At 37.3% G+C, this 16,531-nt stretch overlaps 1 protein-coding gene across 3 annotated transcripts in view; it reads right to left on the reverse strand.

Moving 5' to 3' along the window:
• Positions 1–16,531, reverse strand: part of DYNC2H1 (dynein cytoplasmic 2 heavy chain 1) — a 395,598-nt gene that overhangs the window by 57,044 nt on the left and 322,023 nt on the right. For all 3 annotated transcript variants that reach the window (XM_043892886.1, XM_043892813.1, XM_043892970.1), the window contains one exon: positions 9,821–9,910. In XM_043892886.1, coding sequence (XP_043748821.1) covers positions 9,821–9,910 — 90 coding nt within the window. The remainder of the gene's footprint in view (positions 1–9,820; positions 9,911–16,531) is intronic.

The raw sequence follows: 16,531 nt of genomic DNA on the forward strand, positions 1-16,531 counted from the left end.
GATGATGGGAAGGACTGAAGGCAGGAGGAGAAGGGGGCAAGAGAGGATGAGATGGTTGGATGGCATCACCAACTCAATGGACATGAGTTGGAGCATGCTCTGGGAGATGGTGAAGGTCAGGGAAGTCTGGTGTGCTGCTTCCATGGGGTCACAATGAGTCAGACATGACTGAGTGACTGAGCAACAAGCAGACCAGGGACTCCCTGATGTCAATGGCTAAGACTCTGTACTCCCAACACAGGGGCTCTGATTCAGTCAGGAAACTATATCTCACATGCCACAACTAAGAGCTCGCATGCCACAACTAAAGATCCTGCAGGCTTCATGAAGAATGGAGCTTCTGTGGATTGCAATGAAGATCCAGCACAGCCAAATAAATAAATTAAAAAAAAAAAAAAAAGAATAGACCTCACCTTACCTTTAAAAAGGGAAATCTTTACCCTTCCTCTACCTTTAATATATCTATCTTTTAGAATACTGGGAAGTCTAGTTAAATCTGTAGTATTTTTTAATTTGAAAAAAATAGAAACCATAAATCTGAGTTTCTAGGCTTAATATTTGACAAAAGGAAGTATTATTTTTCAATAAAATCTGATGGTTTTCTTTTATACTCTTGTGGAGAAAATTTTTGAAACTATAGTTTGATTTTCTAACATTTTTTCAATCATTGATGGCTTTCCCTGACTCTTCCAAAGGCAGGACTGAGTCAACTCTTACAGGATTCAGGCAGGACCTGAACTACTGTGAGAAACAAGATCATCTTGTACACAGTACTTATTTTTTAGTGTGGCAAGCCAGGAATTTATATGGTGTACCCTATTTATAGGCTCCCTCTTAATAATCAATTCTAATTTATGATTATTCTAAGTTCTTATTAAGACCAATCCTTCACATTTACACAGCAACCGATTTCCTCTTGTCTTTCCAAGAATTGTACTTCTTAAATTATTTTCTTCCTTCCTGCACCATTATTTTTCCTCTTTTACGGGATACACATATGGTGAAACAGGTCCCATTAAAAACCAAACCAAAAAACACCCCCTTGGTCTTTCTCCTCATCAGCTACTATCCTATTTATCTGTACCACTTCATAACAAAGGTCTCTAAAAAACTGTCTAATCTCCTCTATAGTATTTGAGATAGCTGCTGACTTGGACTTTTTAAAAACACTTATTTTCTTGACTTCTCGATCACTGCAAGCACCTCTTCTTTTTCTGTTTTCCTGACTGTCGCTTCTCAGTGTCCATGATTGGCTCCTCTTCCTTTCCTGGACTTCCTGATACTGGAGTGTTCTAAGGATCATTCATTCTACAGTCTTAAAGATCCACTTTCTATGCTCATGACTCCCACTCCTACCTGCTTCCTGTCACTTACTTTTCTGACATTTCCACCAGGATGTTTAAAAGGTATCTAAACACGTTCAAATCAGAACTCTTAACATGCAAGACCACCTTCCTTTCCCTAAGGCATCTGCTCTACCGCCAGAATCCTTCAGCTCAGTGAAAAATTCAACTGACTATTCAGGCCAAAACCTTGAAATCACTTTTGCGTCTTTCTCCCACGTCCCACAGCCAAATTCACAGATCTGATAAAATCTTAGCACGTCTTCATTTCCACAGCCACCATCTTGATCCATAACACCAACATAATGTCACTTGGATTACTGCAATAACTTCTTAACTAGCTAGCCCGTTTCCTGATTACGGTTGATTTTCCCTCAGATATTTTCATGGTTTGATTTCTTAACTTCATTCAAGTCTTTATTTAAACATCACCTCCTAAGAAAGGCCTTACCTGACCACTCATGCTGAAGTCTCTCCCTTTTCCACCTACTTCCTTTCTAATATCTTTAATCTTTATCAATTTACTCTACAGCATCTTGATACTTATTAGAAATAAAGTTCAGTTCAGTTTCAATATTTAGCCAAGATCTACTATTTGCCTTCATCTTTTGGTAGGCTCAATAGACAGATGCTTACTTTAAAACTGTCTTGACATTTCCAGAAATGAGTAATATAAAATGTATATAAGTACAGATGTTACTACCCTAGCTAATAACAATATTACAAATGCCAAAAAGGTATGATATTTAGATAAATATTAGATTATATACTATCACATATAAATGGGCATTTTATATGACATTTTGAGTGAAAATAACTCTATATGTGCTCTGTAGGTTGAAATTCTCTTAGTCTAAACTACAAATATGTATTTGTTATTGTTAAAAGTAATGTTTTACAAATAATCATGAAAACTGTAAATTTAAAATAAAAAAATTAAGAACTCTATAGCTTAATAAATAGGGACATTGAAAATTGCAAATATTAATAGAGAATATATTAGTAATAGCTAGAAAAGTTTAAGGAAAAATGTTGAAGGCATTTTCATCAAAACACATTAATAAAAATTAAACTAATATAGAGTATATTATACATATTTGACTATCTTAAAATCTAAATCTTTGTAAAATTATTTGACATATTTGCATTTGCACACTAAATAAAATTATTTTTAAGAACAAAATTTAATTGTAGGTTATTTAGTACTGTTTAAACATGAGTCCTTCAAAGGGAAGACCTACTTGGGAATACTTTCTATCTAATGAGAGTGGAATATCATCTTTGCCATCTTGAATTTTCTCAAGGAAAAAAAAATGCCCTGTTATCATTTACAAAAAAATTCAATATAAATCATCTGTAATCAGACATAAAATTTTTTAAATATAGAAAATAAATTATATACATCAAATATTTTTCACTTATATAGTTTCAAAACAATAGACATTAAAAGAAATATTTATTTAGGAACAATTTTTCACTGAGGTTTTGAATTTGTGAAGGTTAGAAAAAGCTTGACAAAGTCATTAATATAGATTAACAATCATTTTCAGGACATGAAGGAGAAGTGGTTTTGAGATTTCTTTAAGCTGTGGATCTTACTTTCAAGGTTCTTCCTAAAAACATATTACTGAAATATATTTTCCTAAACTGTTTTTACTATTCACAAACAAGCTAATATTATTAGAAGTGTCATTAAGTATACTTTAATATTATGTGCAATAGACAAGTTAGTACATATATAGACAAACATATGAAAGTTCTTTTAAAGTATGACAATATGTAAATTAGCAATGAAACCAATCACTGCTTTTCTTGCTTGTGGCAAGTTTTCCAGTTTCAGATAGCTAACAGCAAAGTGAACCTGATAGAAGATACATTACCGAATGGAAAATCAGCATGCAATTATCGTTGACAGTGGAATACATGTGGTGAAGACTATGAATGATTTAGGAAACAAAAGTATACATTTTGTTTGCAATTTTCCACTAGGTTTTCAGAAATAATACTAGTATTTAACAGGGCAGACATTAAACTACAGTAGAAAAATTGTCAACTACTTTCACTGTTCTTTAACCAAAGATAAAACTATATGACATAAAAAACATTTTGCAATTGTCTTGCTATGTTATTACTAAACTATGTTCAAACAAGATGTAATAGAAGCCTTTAAATGGTAAAAATGGCTTCATGAACCAAGGAAAGCCTTGAAACACTGTTTTGAAAATAAGGGTACCAAGAAAGCAGATATTACTATCACTGGTTACTTGCAGAGAAAGTAATTTGTTTGCTAGAACCTGCCAATTCAAAAAACCAAACTTGTCTTCAGAGTTTAAATTCTGTGCATGTTTTCAGCTGTAAAGATCCTCCTACTATGATGCTCCAGGAAGATGCTGAAATTGGTATGCATGTCATAAAAGCTGAGATGCAGATAAAAATTCAGGGAAGATTCTGTTATCTTGAAAGCCAATTGTGTTGCTATATTGTCACACGGTTTATAGGACTGCTTCTATAAAACCACAGATCATCATAGACCACTGTTTAGTATTCCAAATGTGCAAGACAGTTGACTATAGGCAGAATTTATCAGATGACAGCATTGGGAAATTACGGTCCTCTACAAAATTTGACTCCTAAAATTCTATAATTCTACTGTTACAGTAAAAGCTATATTTTAGTGGATAAAATTTCAGATATACTATATTCTAAGTTCATTCTATAATGGTGATAAGCCAGTTTAAATTTGGCTGTATATTAATCTTACATCTCAGAATTTTGGCAAAGATATATTTTTCTATGCTGTTAAAATTTACTGTAATTATTTTTTATATATCTCCTTCACTATGCAGAGATTCTTATTGGCAGAATAATAAATGGCACATAATAAAAACTCAGTAAATGCTCACTGAATGATGAACAAATTAATGAATATGAATAAAAGACATCCATAAGGTAGCTCTTTTAGGTGAGTATAGTACAGAAAAATAAAGATGCTGGAGTTTTGACCACATGCAGACTACTTTTTCAATTTTCTTCACGTTAAGTCTTACTGAATACCTAGTTTGTGTAAAACACTATAGAAATGGCTGTGAAAGTTACTGAGTTAGGGGAAAAAAAAGTTTCCCTTTTTAGGAATGAGATGGATTCAGGAATGAGAGGATGAGATGGCTGGATGTCATCATCAACTCAATGGACATGAGTTTGAGTAGACTTCGGGAGCTGGTGATGGACAGGGTATGCTGCAGTCCATGGGGTTGCAAAGAGCTGGACACGACTGAGCGACTGAACTGAACTGAACTTTTCAGGAATGCAAAGCAGTGCAGAACCTTACAAAACAGCTTAAGACATCTCAGAAAATGAATAAAAAGTAAACATGTAATTCTAATAAGATTACTTTTAAAGTTCAGGATCTTAGGAGAAAATGAAATGTCTTCAAATGTTAGATGGTGGAGTAGAATATAAAGTTAAACTATAGTGTTTATTGGGTAGATTTAGACAGCTAAAATCTCAGAAATATATCATGGGTACTACAAAAATACATCTCTGCAGGGTGAATCATGATGATTGGGAAACATGAAAGAGATCTATGTCACTATGATTGAGAATAACCCAAATATTGACTGAATCAGTTATTTATTCAGCAGATATTTACTGAAAAACCTACTTGTGTAATCCACTATTCTACATGCTTGGACACAGCAGTGAACAGGCAAATATCTCTGTCCATATCAAGTTTCCATTTTCATGGAGGGATACAAATAAACAAATAAATAACCAAGTAAATATACAGAATACTACATGAATATATATGCTACGAAAAAAAATTGAAAGGGAAACAGGATGAAAAGTATCAAGGAAGGGGAAGGTTATGATCTGAAACAGCATGTCAGGGAAGGCCTTACTGAGAAGGTGCTATCTGAGCAGAGACCTGAAGGAGACAAAGAAACTTCCTTACTCATACACATACACACACACAAAAGAAAGAAAGAAAGAGGAACTTCCTTGTAGCTATCTGAGAGAGAGCATTCCAGACAGAGGAAACAGCAAGAATAAAACTCCTCTGGGGGAGTGTGGCATGCCATTCACTGAGGAGCAATGGGACCAGCACAGCTGGAAGAGGGCAAATTAGGGGCAGAGAGTAAGAGAGGAGATCAGAGAGGCAACAGGCCAGATCTTGTCAAGATTGTTTCTCTGAAGGACATGAGACATCATGGAGAAATGTCCAAGAGAGGAGTGATACAATCTGATACATTAGCGGGATATTTAGACTGCTGGGTTGAGAACTGACCAGACAGAAAATCAGGGTGGAAGCAGGCCTATGCAGGAGGCAGCTGCACTAATAATGATGTCAATCAAAGCAGGAGCCGCGAAAGTGGTGAGAAGTGTCTCTGAATATGTTTTGAATATGTAGCCAAGGTAATTTTTCTGACTGCCTGGATGCAGTGTATGGAAAGAGTCCTCGATGATTCTAAGACTTCGGGCCTATGCCACTGGAAGCAGGGAGGTGTCATTTACTTTTAAGGAACGACTGCAGATAGCACAAGCTTTGCAGTAAAGGGCAGGAGTTCAGTTTTGAACATAAGTTTGAGATGTTTATTAAACATCCAAGTGAAAATCTGAGAACAACCAAAGTTTAGATAGCATTCAAAGTAATGAGATCACTTTGGGAGGAACACAGATGGAAAAGGTCACAGGGCTGTGCTCTCCGGAATCCAGTTAGAGATGAGGAAAGGGAAAGCCAGAGAAGCAGACAGGTAAGGAAGAAAGAGAAGTGTGTGGTGACCCCGGGCCTAAATTATAAAAAGGTTTCAAGGGATACAGAGTGACGATCTTTTAAACATGTTGCTGATAGACGTGATTAACAACTCTAGATGTTATTATAGAAAGGGAACTTCAGTGTAAGTTCTGCCATTTATCATATAAATTTTGTAAATTATTCTAGAATATGGGGCTTACTTTTCCCATCTTTAAAAATGGAAATCAAAGTATCTACCTCATATGTTAAATATTCCTGCTGCTGCTGCTGCTCAGTCATGTCCGATTCTGTGCGACCCCATAGATGGCAGTCCATCAGGCTCCCCCGTCCCTGGGATTCTCCAGGCAAGAACACTGGAGTGGGTTGCCATTTCCTTCTCCAATGCATGAAAGTAAAAAGTGAAAGTGAAGTCGCTCGGTCGTGTCTGACTCTGAGCGACCCCATGGACTGCAGCCCACCAGGCTCCTCCGTCCATGGGATTTTCCAGGCAAGAGTACTGGAGTGGGTTGCCATTGCCTTCTCCGTTAAATATTCCTAATTCCACTTAAAGCACAAGTATGTCTGACAATGAAAATGTTCTCACTTCATATCAAACTTCATTTCTCTTTCTATCCTTCACTAGATCATTTAAAAAGTTTGACTAAAAAAAAAAAAAAAAAGTTTGACTATATGCTGAATATATGTTTGAAATGGCACACCAAAAGGCAAGAAAGTGATCTGAAGCTCAGATATAGTTAACTAGTACATTTTACTGCTAGGGAAGTGAGAAGAGCTATTTAGATGAATCCCAAAAGGGTGTAAAAAGCCACATTTCTAGATTTAGAAATTGCAGTCTGACGTATTAGTGATAATTAAGATGAAAGGGGAAGAAACAAGAGCTAGAGGCTCACTGATTTGTTTCAATGGAGAATTAGTTTTCTTGAAGTGGGTAGAAATAAAATGTACGTGAAAAGTTAAAGTAATCCATGTTGTCAAGGTAACAACAAGCATTTTTACAGACATGCAAGAAACTATGTATCTATATTTGTTTAGTAATATTCATTTATTGGCTGTGCTGGGACTTCCAGGTTTTCTCCAGCGAATCTTCCTATACCAGGGATCAAACTCAAGTCCCCAGCATTGGCAAGTGGATCCTTAACCACAGGACCACCAGGGAAGTCCTATGTACCTATATATTTCAAAGAAAGATGGGAAGTAGCATCTAAAAAGATTTTCAGAAAAACATACGAGGTGTAGGAGCTGATGCCTATATTAGGGAAAATTACGCTTCCCAGCATTCCATGGTGGAAGGGGTTGGAAGGAGACAGAATTTTTAATTGCTAAATGCATGAAAGTAAGAAATGTAAATTCTGTGAGGCAGCAACTGTATCTATTTACCAACCATTGTATCTCCAGTACTTCACTCAGAGCTTAGCATAAAGTTGCTGCTTACAATATGTTCAACTCACAGTAAATGAATGCCACCTTGCCCCTAGTCACTCTTACCTTATTTACACAAAACCCCTGTAATGAATGGCACTATATATAACACTTGCAGTAACTTATTCTGTTTCTTATGTTATGCCTGAAATTAAAGGCTCTGGGATTTTAATCTATGGTTGGAACTGAGCTCAACCTGCTTCATACCTGCTTGGAAGCAGTCTGACCATTACAAGTGCACAAAAAGCCAAAAGCTGCCATTTTCACAGATATCTGAAAATAGTACTTTGAATTTTCCCTGCCCTCCCAAAATTCTCAATCCTTTCTTCCCCACCTAAGGAGGCATACTGTTCCTCTCAACTTTGTGAGTTGCCCTGGTTACTTCTCTGTGAAAAGTAAAGGGCACAAATAAAATCAAAGAACCTAGAAGACCCTTGGAAAAATTAGATGGAAAGTGGATCCCAACATTAAAGTTTATCTCAGGGAAATGAATATCTGTACATTTATAACTAAAAACAAAATATTGAGGCAGAAAAACAATAGAAAATATATCCTTAAGTGGTGATACACTTATTATTGTTCCCTACATAGAAGATAAGATAAGCTATGGCCAAGCTGGAAAATAATCCTGAGGGTTAAGAGGATATTTCATCATTATAATGAAGGCTAAATGCCAATGAAGCTTTTAAGAAAACCACACAGTAAAAAATTTTCAGTTTTGACGACCAGTATACAATATACTTAGTATTAATAATCAGGCCAGAAATTTGTAATAAATTATGTAAATTGTTTTAAATGATATTAATTTCAGTATCAATGATACATTTATTGTTACATGTACATAGCATAATTATTAAGCATACTTATACATACAGTATAATAAGAGCTGCCAATCTGCAGCAAATAACATTTTTTGCTCTCTACAAAAATAATCTAATGCAAATAATGCTGACAAATACATGAAATGATGAAGAATCACAGCCATGCAATTATAACATACCAAGGACTTCAGAGCACTTCTATATCTTTATAATGGCAGTGATGGGCTATTTGTCCTTCCTCTCCTGCCTTCTCTATCATTCCCTCCATTCTTTTGGCTTTTATTGATAGATCAGATAGATAGGTAGACAGACAGAGAGCAGCATAAAGAAGGTAAGCAAATCTGAGTCCCTGCCTCATTCTTCTCTACCTGCTAATTTTTAATTTCATTTTCAGATCCTGTAATTTCTTCTCCAATAATCCTACAACTGAGAGATGGATTACATTAGAAGCCAAACAAACATTCAGACGAGCCCTGACCCCTTCAAAGGAGTACCATTTGCAGACTGGCAAGACAGAGTAAGAAGAGATGAAAATACAGAACAAGGCAAGGCCCCCCTAGAGGAAGTGTCTAAAGAGATGAGAGCAGATGAAATCAAGTAGAAACCTCTAGGGATGAGCTTCAACAGCAGAAGATCAAATGCTTTTACATTACAACCAAGATGATGGGTGTGAATTTAGACAAATTTGTAGTGGGTTAGGGTGGGCATTTTCAAGTGGTCATATTCCATAGCTTGAATTTTCTCTGTAAAGTGAAAAGCAGGGTGTTCTGCTAAGGGAAAAGTTAAAGATGTGGATAGATAGGTGCACTACCAAAAAAAATTGAATGAAGATTACTGTATCTAGAGGGACACTGATCAAGTTTCTCATAATAAGTTGTAATAAGTCGATGTGACAAAGAAGATTATTTTTGAAGCAGTGTAACAAGCAGAGAAGAAGGCAGTAAGACAGTACAAAAACCACACAGGAAAAGGGGTACACTGCACGTACCAACTAACTAATTTGTTATTACTTAAAAAAAAAAATCACCCTGTCTTTATCCTTCTATCTCATTCCTTATTCTGTTCAATTTTCCTTCAGGTACCTGACTGGGTCACTCTGAAAACATTTGATCAATTTGGAAAAAAAAAAAAAAAACAGAAAAAGCAGCTCCCTATGAAGGGGACACACCATATAAAGGGGACACACCCTAAAGCAATTAGTCACAGTCATGAATGAGCTTCAGTTTCAGTTGACATCTTTATGTTCCATCTAAATTATCTCAAAAATTATGAAAACCCACACTACACAGACAGAACACAGTTGTTTTTTTTTAGGAGTGCTATATAAAATCACAGATGACAGAACAAGAAAGGAATATATGGTGCTTTGTGTACAAAATCATAATACTCTCACTAGTTGCTAGCAGAATGGTTAACAACATGAAGGTTTATAATGTAACTGTCATATAGTCATATAATACAATTACTAAATAATCTCGTCTTACCTGTATGGCAAGGGCACGAGCTACAAGACCTCTAAGGTATTGTAACGGGTCTTCAGGACCTTCCCATTTGCTTTGCCATGTGAGAGGACACTGCAATTTTAAAAGGATAAAAATTAAGTTTACACATGTAATATTGCATATAAAAGCCCTTTCAACAGTTGTGTGATAGGGAAAATATTTTGGCATAATTCACATTATGTATATCACGAATTAATTTCATTAAGATATGTCTGGTTCTTTGATCTTGTATCATTAAAACTGAGTGATACATAAAGTCAGAACAAATTAATGTTTTCCAAAAAGGAAATATTTTTAGGTAAAAATGCTTGAAAGAATAAACAAATGAACTTAAATGAGTATATTGAAAGTAGCAAATCATGTTTTCTTGAAATAATATTTAATGCATAATAAAATGAAACTAAATTTGACAAGTTTATTTTATAAGTGATAAAAGGCAAAAAACAACCTGTCTTGTGTCCCTACAGAATTTATTTAAATTATAAATAAAGCACTGTAATGGAAATTTTATCTCCCAAACCACACCAAGATATATTATAAAAAGAGAATAAAAAGAAAATAAATATTACAATTAAAAGCTTTCTAAAAAGTTATGTTTTAAATATCTGATCTTCTTTTAACTGACATTCTCCATTAACACATTCATTACAGTATACCTTCTCTGTGAGAGCTTTATGTTAGTCGCTCAATCACGGCCAACTCTTTGTGACCCCATGGACTGTATGTAGCCCACCAGGTTCTTCTGTCCATGGGATTCTCCAGGCAAGAATACTGGAGTGGGTTGCCATTTCCTCCTCCAGGGGATCTTCCTGACCCAGAGATCGAATCCGGGTTTCCTGCATGGCAGGTGGACTCCTTACCATAGTCTGAGCCAACAGAGAAGCCTCATGAAAGCTTTATATATTTTCCAAATATTATGCAAATGTCATTCAAACTTAATATTTACTTTTCTGAAGTGGAAATAATAAAGAGAATCCATCAATTTCTTAACCCCAAACACTGTCTGAGTACATAGCTGAACAACTAACTCACACTAGAGTATGTCAACAATGTATGGAAAATAGAAATTATAAGATAACATCTTACAGTGGAAAGGATCTTAGAAAACTTCTAGTTCAATACTCTCGATGAGTGAAGTAAGCTTTCTTAGGAATATGTAGCTAAGTGCTATGAACTGAAACAGGTGTGGTGATTTTATTTGTTTATTTTAAATTTTTAAAAATTTACTTCTAATCAGAGGATAATTGTTTAACAATGTTGTGTTGGTTTCTGCCATCACTTCCACTACATTTACAGGACTGTATATAGATGTGATTTTAAGACATGACCCCAGAACCTCTGACACTTTGCCTGTGAAGATGAAGTCTGCTCTCCTGAAATAAGAGTCCTGTGAATGTAACAGACGTGATGGGGTGCCAGTTTCCAGGTCCAGGTCCTAAGGAATTGGTTTCTTATTATTTCCTGTCTTTTGAGACTCTTGATCCTGGAATCTGTCCAGCATACTGTGAAGCCCAACTTTTGGAGGGTCCCATGTGGAGATGAACTGAGCTTCCCACCTCTCAGACAGCCTGATTTGCCAGTCCATGAGTGAGCAGAGTGGAAGACACAAACTTTCTCTACCAAGGTCTACCCAAATTTCAGATGTGGAAGCTTAAAATAAATGTTTTTTTTTTTAAATTATGATGTTTTAATCTACTAAGTTTTGGTGAAATCTATTGTACAGTAAGATTTGACTGCTGAAGTTCTTTGGTCTCCAGAAGTAGGATCCTACCTTAACAAAAACCTAAAACACATGGCTCTGGATTTGAGACTAGGTTGTGGGCTGAAGCTGGAAGGACCTTCAGAAGAATTTAAGTGGAAACCTAAAGGACTTCTAAGAGAATAGTGGAGGCATAAGGGACTTTGAAGACTTAAAAGGAGGAAACAATCTCAGACAGACAGAAGTACTGTCGGCACCTAAAGGTCATGCCCTGCAGACTCTTAAACAAAAAGGTTTCAGCGAATCTTAAGGGTGTTGTGCCACAGCCAATGCACAAGAAGCCTAAGGTAGAAAGAAAGACTTGTCTTGATGACATTTATGGTCATGGCTTTTGTCTAATGTGAATCACTAGTGAAAGTCAAACTCACAATCTTAAGAAAACTGTTCTGTTGTGAGCTTCATCTGTTTGGGATTAATGGTGAAAAGAGAGTGCAATTAAAAGAGAATTTAGAACCCCAGAATTGCTATAGGCAGGAAGCAGGCTGAGAAAACCACTCAGCCACAAACATGGCTCCATCTTACTGAAACGTATGCATAATTAAGAGGCAAGGATCAGCAGCTCAAAGCCAAGAGCAGTGGATAATCATGCCCAGGGAACAACACGGAATCCTAACAAAACAACTGAAGAAATACGCGTGCTTGGATTTCTGACTTGCTAAGACACATGAGCCCCTAGTTCCTCACTTTTTAAGTGGGAGTGACTATTGCAGTTACCTATCCTGCCATTTTATATTGGATTTGTAGGGGACAGGTAACTCATCTCTGCAGTCCATAGGTCCTCAGGTGAGAGCCATGCTTGAGAAAGAGCTTTTGAGGAACCACACCTAAGAAGCCTCATCCATCCTTCCACCTGATCTAGATGACATCTGGCCTGAGCCTGAGGCTGGAATGGAATGAGACATTTGGTTTCCCTGGTGGCTCAGACGGTAAAGCGTCTGCCTGCAATTCGGGAGACCTGGGTTCGATCCCGGGGTGGGGAAGATCCCCTGGAGAAGGAAATGGCAACCCACTCCAGTACTCTTGCCTGGAAAATTCCTTGGATGGAGGAGCCTGGTAGGATTACAGTCCATGGGGTCACAGTTGGACACAACTGAGCGACTTCACTTCACTTCAAAAGGAGATGACTGCATTTTACACAGGGGAAAAAGGCAAACAATTTGTGCCCAGAGGGCAGACTGCAGCAGCTTTAAAGTATGTCCTCCAAATAACCTGGCACTCTTCCCACTGACAGTTGAGGTCTGTGTCCCCTTGCCCTTGACAACCTAGCCAATACAATGAGGGGGAAGTGACACTGTATAACCTTGTCAAATCTAGGCCTTAACAACTTCACATCTCTCCTCTTTCCTGGGGTATACACTGTTAGAACCAAGATATCATGTTGTGAGGTGGCCAAGCAGTACATACAGAGAGTCCCAAGTGGAGACATCTAGAGAGCAACCAAGGCCTCTAGTCATCAGTCCTGATGAACACCAGCCAATAATCGGCACTAACTAGCCAGTGCTGTGACTGAGTGCCTGTTAAGTAGATCCTCCAGCTCTAAGATGAGCTTTTTCAGCTGGTGTCACATGGAGAAAAGACAAGTCTACTGCACCAGACTGTGCCCAAAATGCACACTCATGAGCCAAATAACTCATGCTCTTGTTTTTAGCCATTAAGCTTCAGGGTAGTTTATTACACAGCAATAGATAGCTGATAGATCAGGCTTTCACATTCTCAGTTTTATGCTTTTCCTGTTGTAAAAGATAGCTCCTTCAAATAGAGTTTATTAGAGATAATAAGTTACTGCGGTAGGCGATTGGTCCCAATGATCCCTGCCACTTGGTATTCATGTCCGTCCTTGTGAAATTCCCTCACCTTGAGTATGAACTGCTTCTGAGGACTTGCTTCTAATGAAAGAATATGGAAAAAATTATGAGAATCCACTTCTGAGGGTAGGTTACAAATACTGTGATATCTGTCTAGCTCACTTTCTCCGCATCTCTTCCTTGTTCACTTGAAGTGAAAAAGTTGCATGTTGTGAGCTGCATTATGGAACACTCATGTAGCAATGAACTGGTATGTCCAGTCAACAATCAGTGAGGGCCCAAGGGCTGCCAACAGCCTCCCATATGTGCTTCGAGAGGCTCCAGCAATTGCAGCCCTGGTGACACCTGAATGAAGGCTTGCGGGAGACGCTAAAACAAAAAGCCCAGCTATGTTACATCTGGATTCCTGACTCACAGAAACTGTGATGTGATAAAGTTTTGGTTTTTTATGTCACTAAGTTCTAGGCCAATTTATTATGTGGCAATAGATAATAACAGAGCTATCAATATTAGTGTCCAATGTAATACATTCATTCAATAAATATTTAAATCCTCATTTTCCATTCATTCAGCATTTACTGAGAACTTACAATGTACAGGCATCATAAGGTCCTTGCTATTATGGAGCCTACATTTTACTGGGGGATAAAGGCAAAAATGTATTATAAGAAAAAGATTACATAGAGTTAAACTCTATGTTGGAGAAGGAAATGGCAACCCACTCCAGTGTTCTTGCCTGGAGAATCCCAGAGATGGAGGAGCCTGGTGGGCTGCCGTCTATGCGATTGCACAGAGTCGGACACGACTGAAGCGACTTAGCAGCAGCAGCAGCAAACCCTATGTAGAGAATTACAACAGGATATGTGATGTGAGATTCCTTGAGATCCTCTTGGTCAGCAAGGAGATCAAACCAGTCAATCCTCAATGAAATTCCTGAATATTCATTGAAAGGACTGATACTGAAGCTCCAATAATTTGACCACCTGATGTGAAGAGCTGACTCATTGGAAAAGACCCTTCTGGGAAAGACTGAAGGCAGGAGGAGAAGGGGACGACAGAAGATAAGACTGGATGACATCTCTGACTCAATGAAAATGAGTGTGAGCAAACTCCAGGCGACAGTGAAGGACAGGGAAGCCTAGTATGCTTCAGTTCACAGGGTCCTAAAGAGTCAGACATGACTTAGCACTGGAAAACATGTGGTATGATGGAATATGAAATGATAGTGATATGATAGAAGATTATAGGGAATAAAAGATGAATAAAATATATTCTTTATCCTAAAGAGCATTAGCAACCAATAAAGGAGATAGATGGCTAAAGTCCCTAATGGTGTTTTAAAAATGACTTATATAACATGTTTCTGGAGCTTAGTGGAACAGTGATTTAATCAAGGAAGTATCTGTTAAGCTTTGAAAGTTGTACTGAATTTTGACAAAGGCAGACAACTGGATGGGACTATTTAAACTACCATTTATGTGTCAGTATCTGTGCTAGGTGCTGGATATGCACCATCTCATATACTCCTCACAACATTCCTCAGAAGCAGATACTATTATAATATCCATTTCACAGAGGAAAAAATACAGAAACAAAGAGAACAGCCTGTCCAAAATCACTGAGCTGGTAAATGACAAGTCTAAGATTTGGACCCATGTAATCTAACTCTAGAGTCTGTCTGCAGCATCAATACTGCCTCCAACGTATTTTGTATTTCCATACTGTACAAAAGCAACATTTGAGATCTGTCGACTGAAAACAAATACACCACATGAGAGTTGTGTGTTAGGCTTTATTTCTGGGAAAATGAGAATAGCCCAGGAGACAGCATTTCAGGTAGCTTTGAAAAACTGCTCCAAAGAGTTAGGGTGGAAGGTCAGTATATTTCTGATTTTGTTGAAGAGGGGAGTACATGGAATCAAGCACTTATTTTGCAGAAGGTTGCTGCTAGCCTTGGGAAGATTCAACATAAGATAATCATGTATTGGGAATTAAAGTTCTAATAATGGGGAAACTAAGGCTCAGAGTAGTTTTAATTAACTAAACTTTTTAAATAAATCTAAATTGTAGAGAACTTGAATCAAGGTCTAACTCTAAATGTAACTTTTTTTGTTATCCCATGTTTTTCATGAAAGATGTCATAAGACCAAAACAGGATAAGAGCAGACTCTTTCAGGCATCAATTAATTAATGGATAACTCAGCAATCATCTGTTAAATAGCTGCTATTTGTGAATCATTTGTTAGGTCCTGGGGATACAGATATAACACAATCCTAGTACTAGAGGTGGAGATGGATAATAAAAGAAGACAGCTACAGACAATACAGTGGGTTCCCTGATAATGATAAGCACTGTACTTGTGAAACACAGATGTGAGGTACACCAAATCCACACTATGCGTAAGGGCTTTCTGGTGGAGATAATGACTGAGGTGAGACTCAACAGATAAACAGCTTACAGTAGAGAAAGACATGAAACGTAGGAAAAGGAAGGGACATTAATAAAAAAGACATGCGCCAACTGGGCTGATGGCCAGAAGCTTTTGAATGCTAATACTGAGGAGCTTAGTCTAGAAAGCGATGATAAAACTGAACATTAATTAGGGAAGTGACATAATCATATCTGGATTTTAGAAAGATTATCCTAGTAGAAGTAGGGACAACAGGCATTAGAGTGATGAAACTGCAGTCAGAGGGGTGAATTTGGAAGGTACTGTAATACAGGCACGAATCAAACGGGACATGCATCAGTGAGGATAAGGATAACAACAGAAACACTTCTGCAGCACTTATAAGTGCAGGCCTGTTCTCAGCATTTCACTTACATTAATCCTTTGGACTTCACACAGACCCTCTGAGATGGATACAATTGTATTATTCCGACTAGGAACATTTAGAAACTAAGGTGGTGGTGTTTAGTTGCTAAGTCAGGTCCTACTCTTTTGTGATCTCATGGACTGTAGCCCGCCAGGCTCCTCTGTCCATGGGATTTCCCAAGCAAAAATACTGGAATGGGTTTCCATTTCTTTCTCCAAGAGGGGGTTCCTGACCGAAGGATCAAACCCAAGTCTCCTGCATTGCAGGTGGGTTCTTTACTACTGTAAATTAAGGTAGAGAAAGCTTAAGTAA

The sequence above is a fragment of the Cervus elaphus genome, chromosome 1, assembly GCF_910594005.1.
Source record: "Cervus elaphus chromosome 1, mCerEla1.1, whole genome shotgun sequence".
Taxonomy (NCBI): Eukaryota; Metazoa; Chordata; class Mammalia; order Artiodactyla; family Cervidae; genus Cervus; species Cervus elaphus.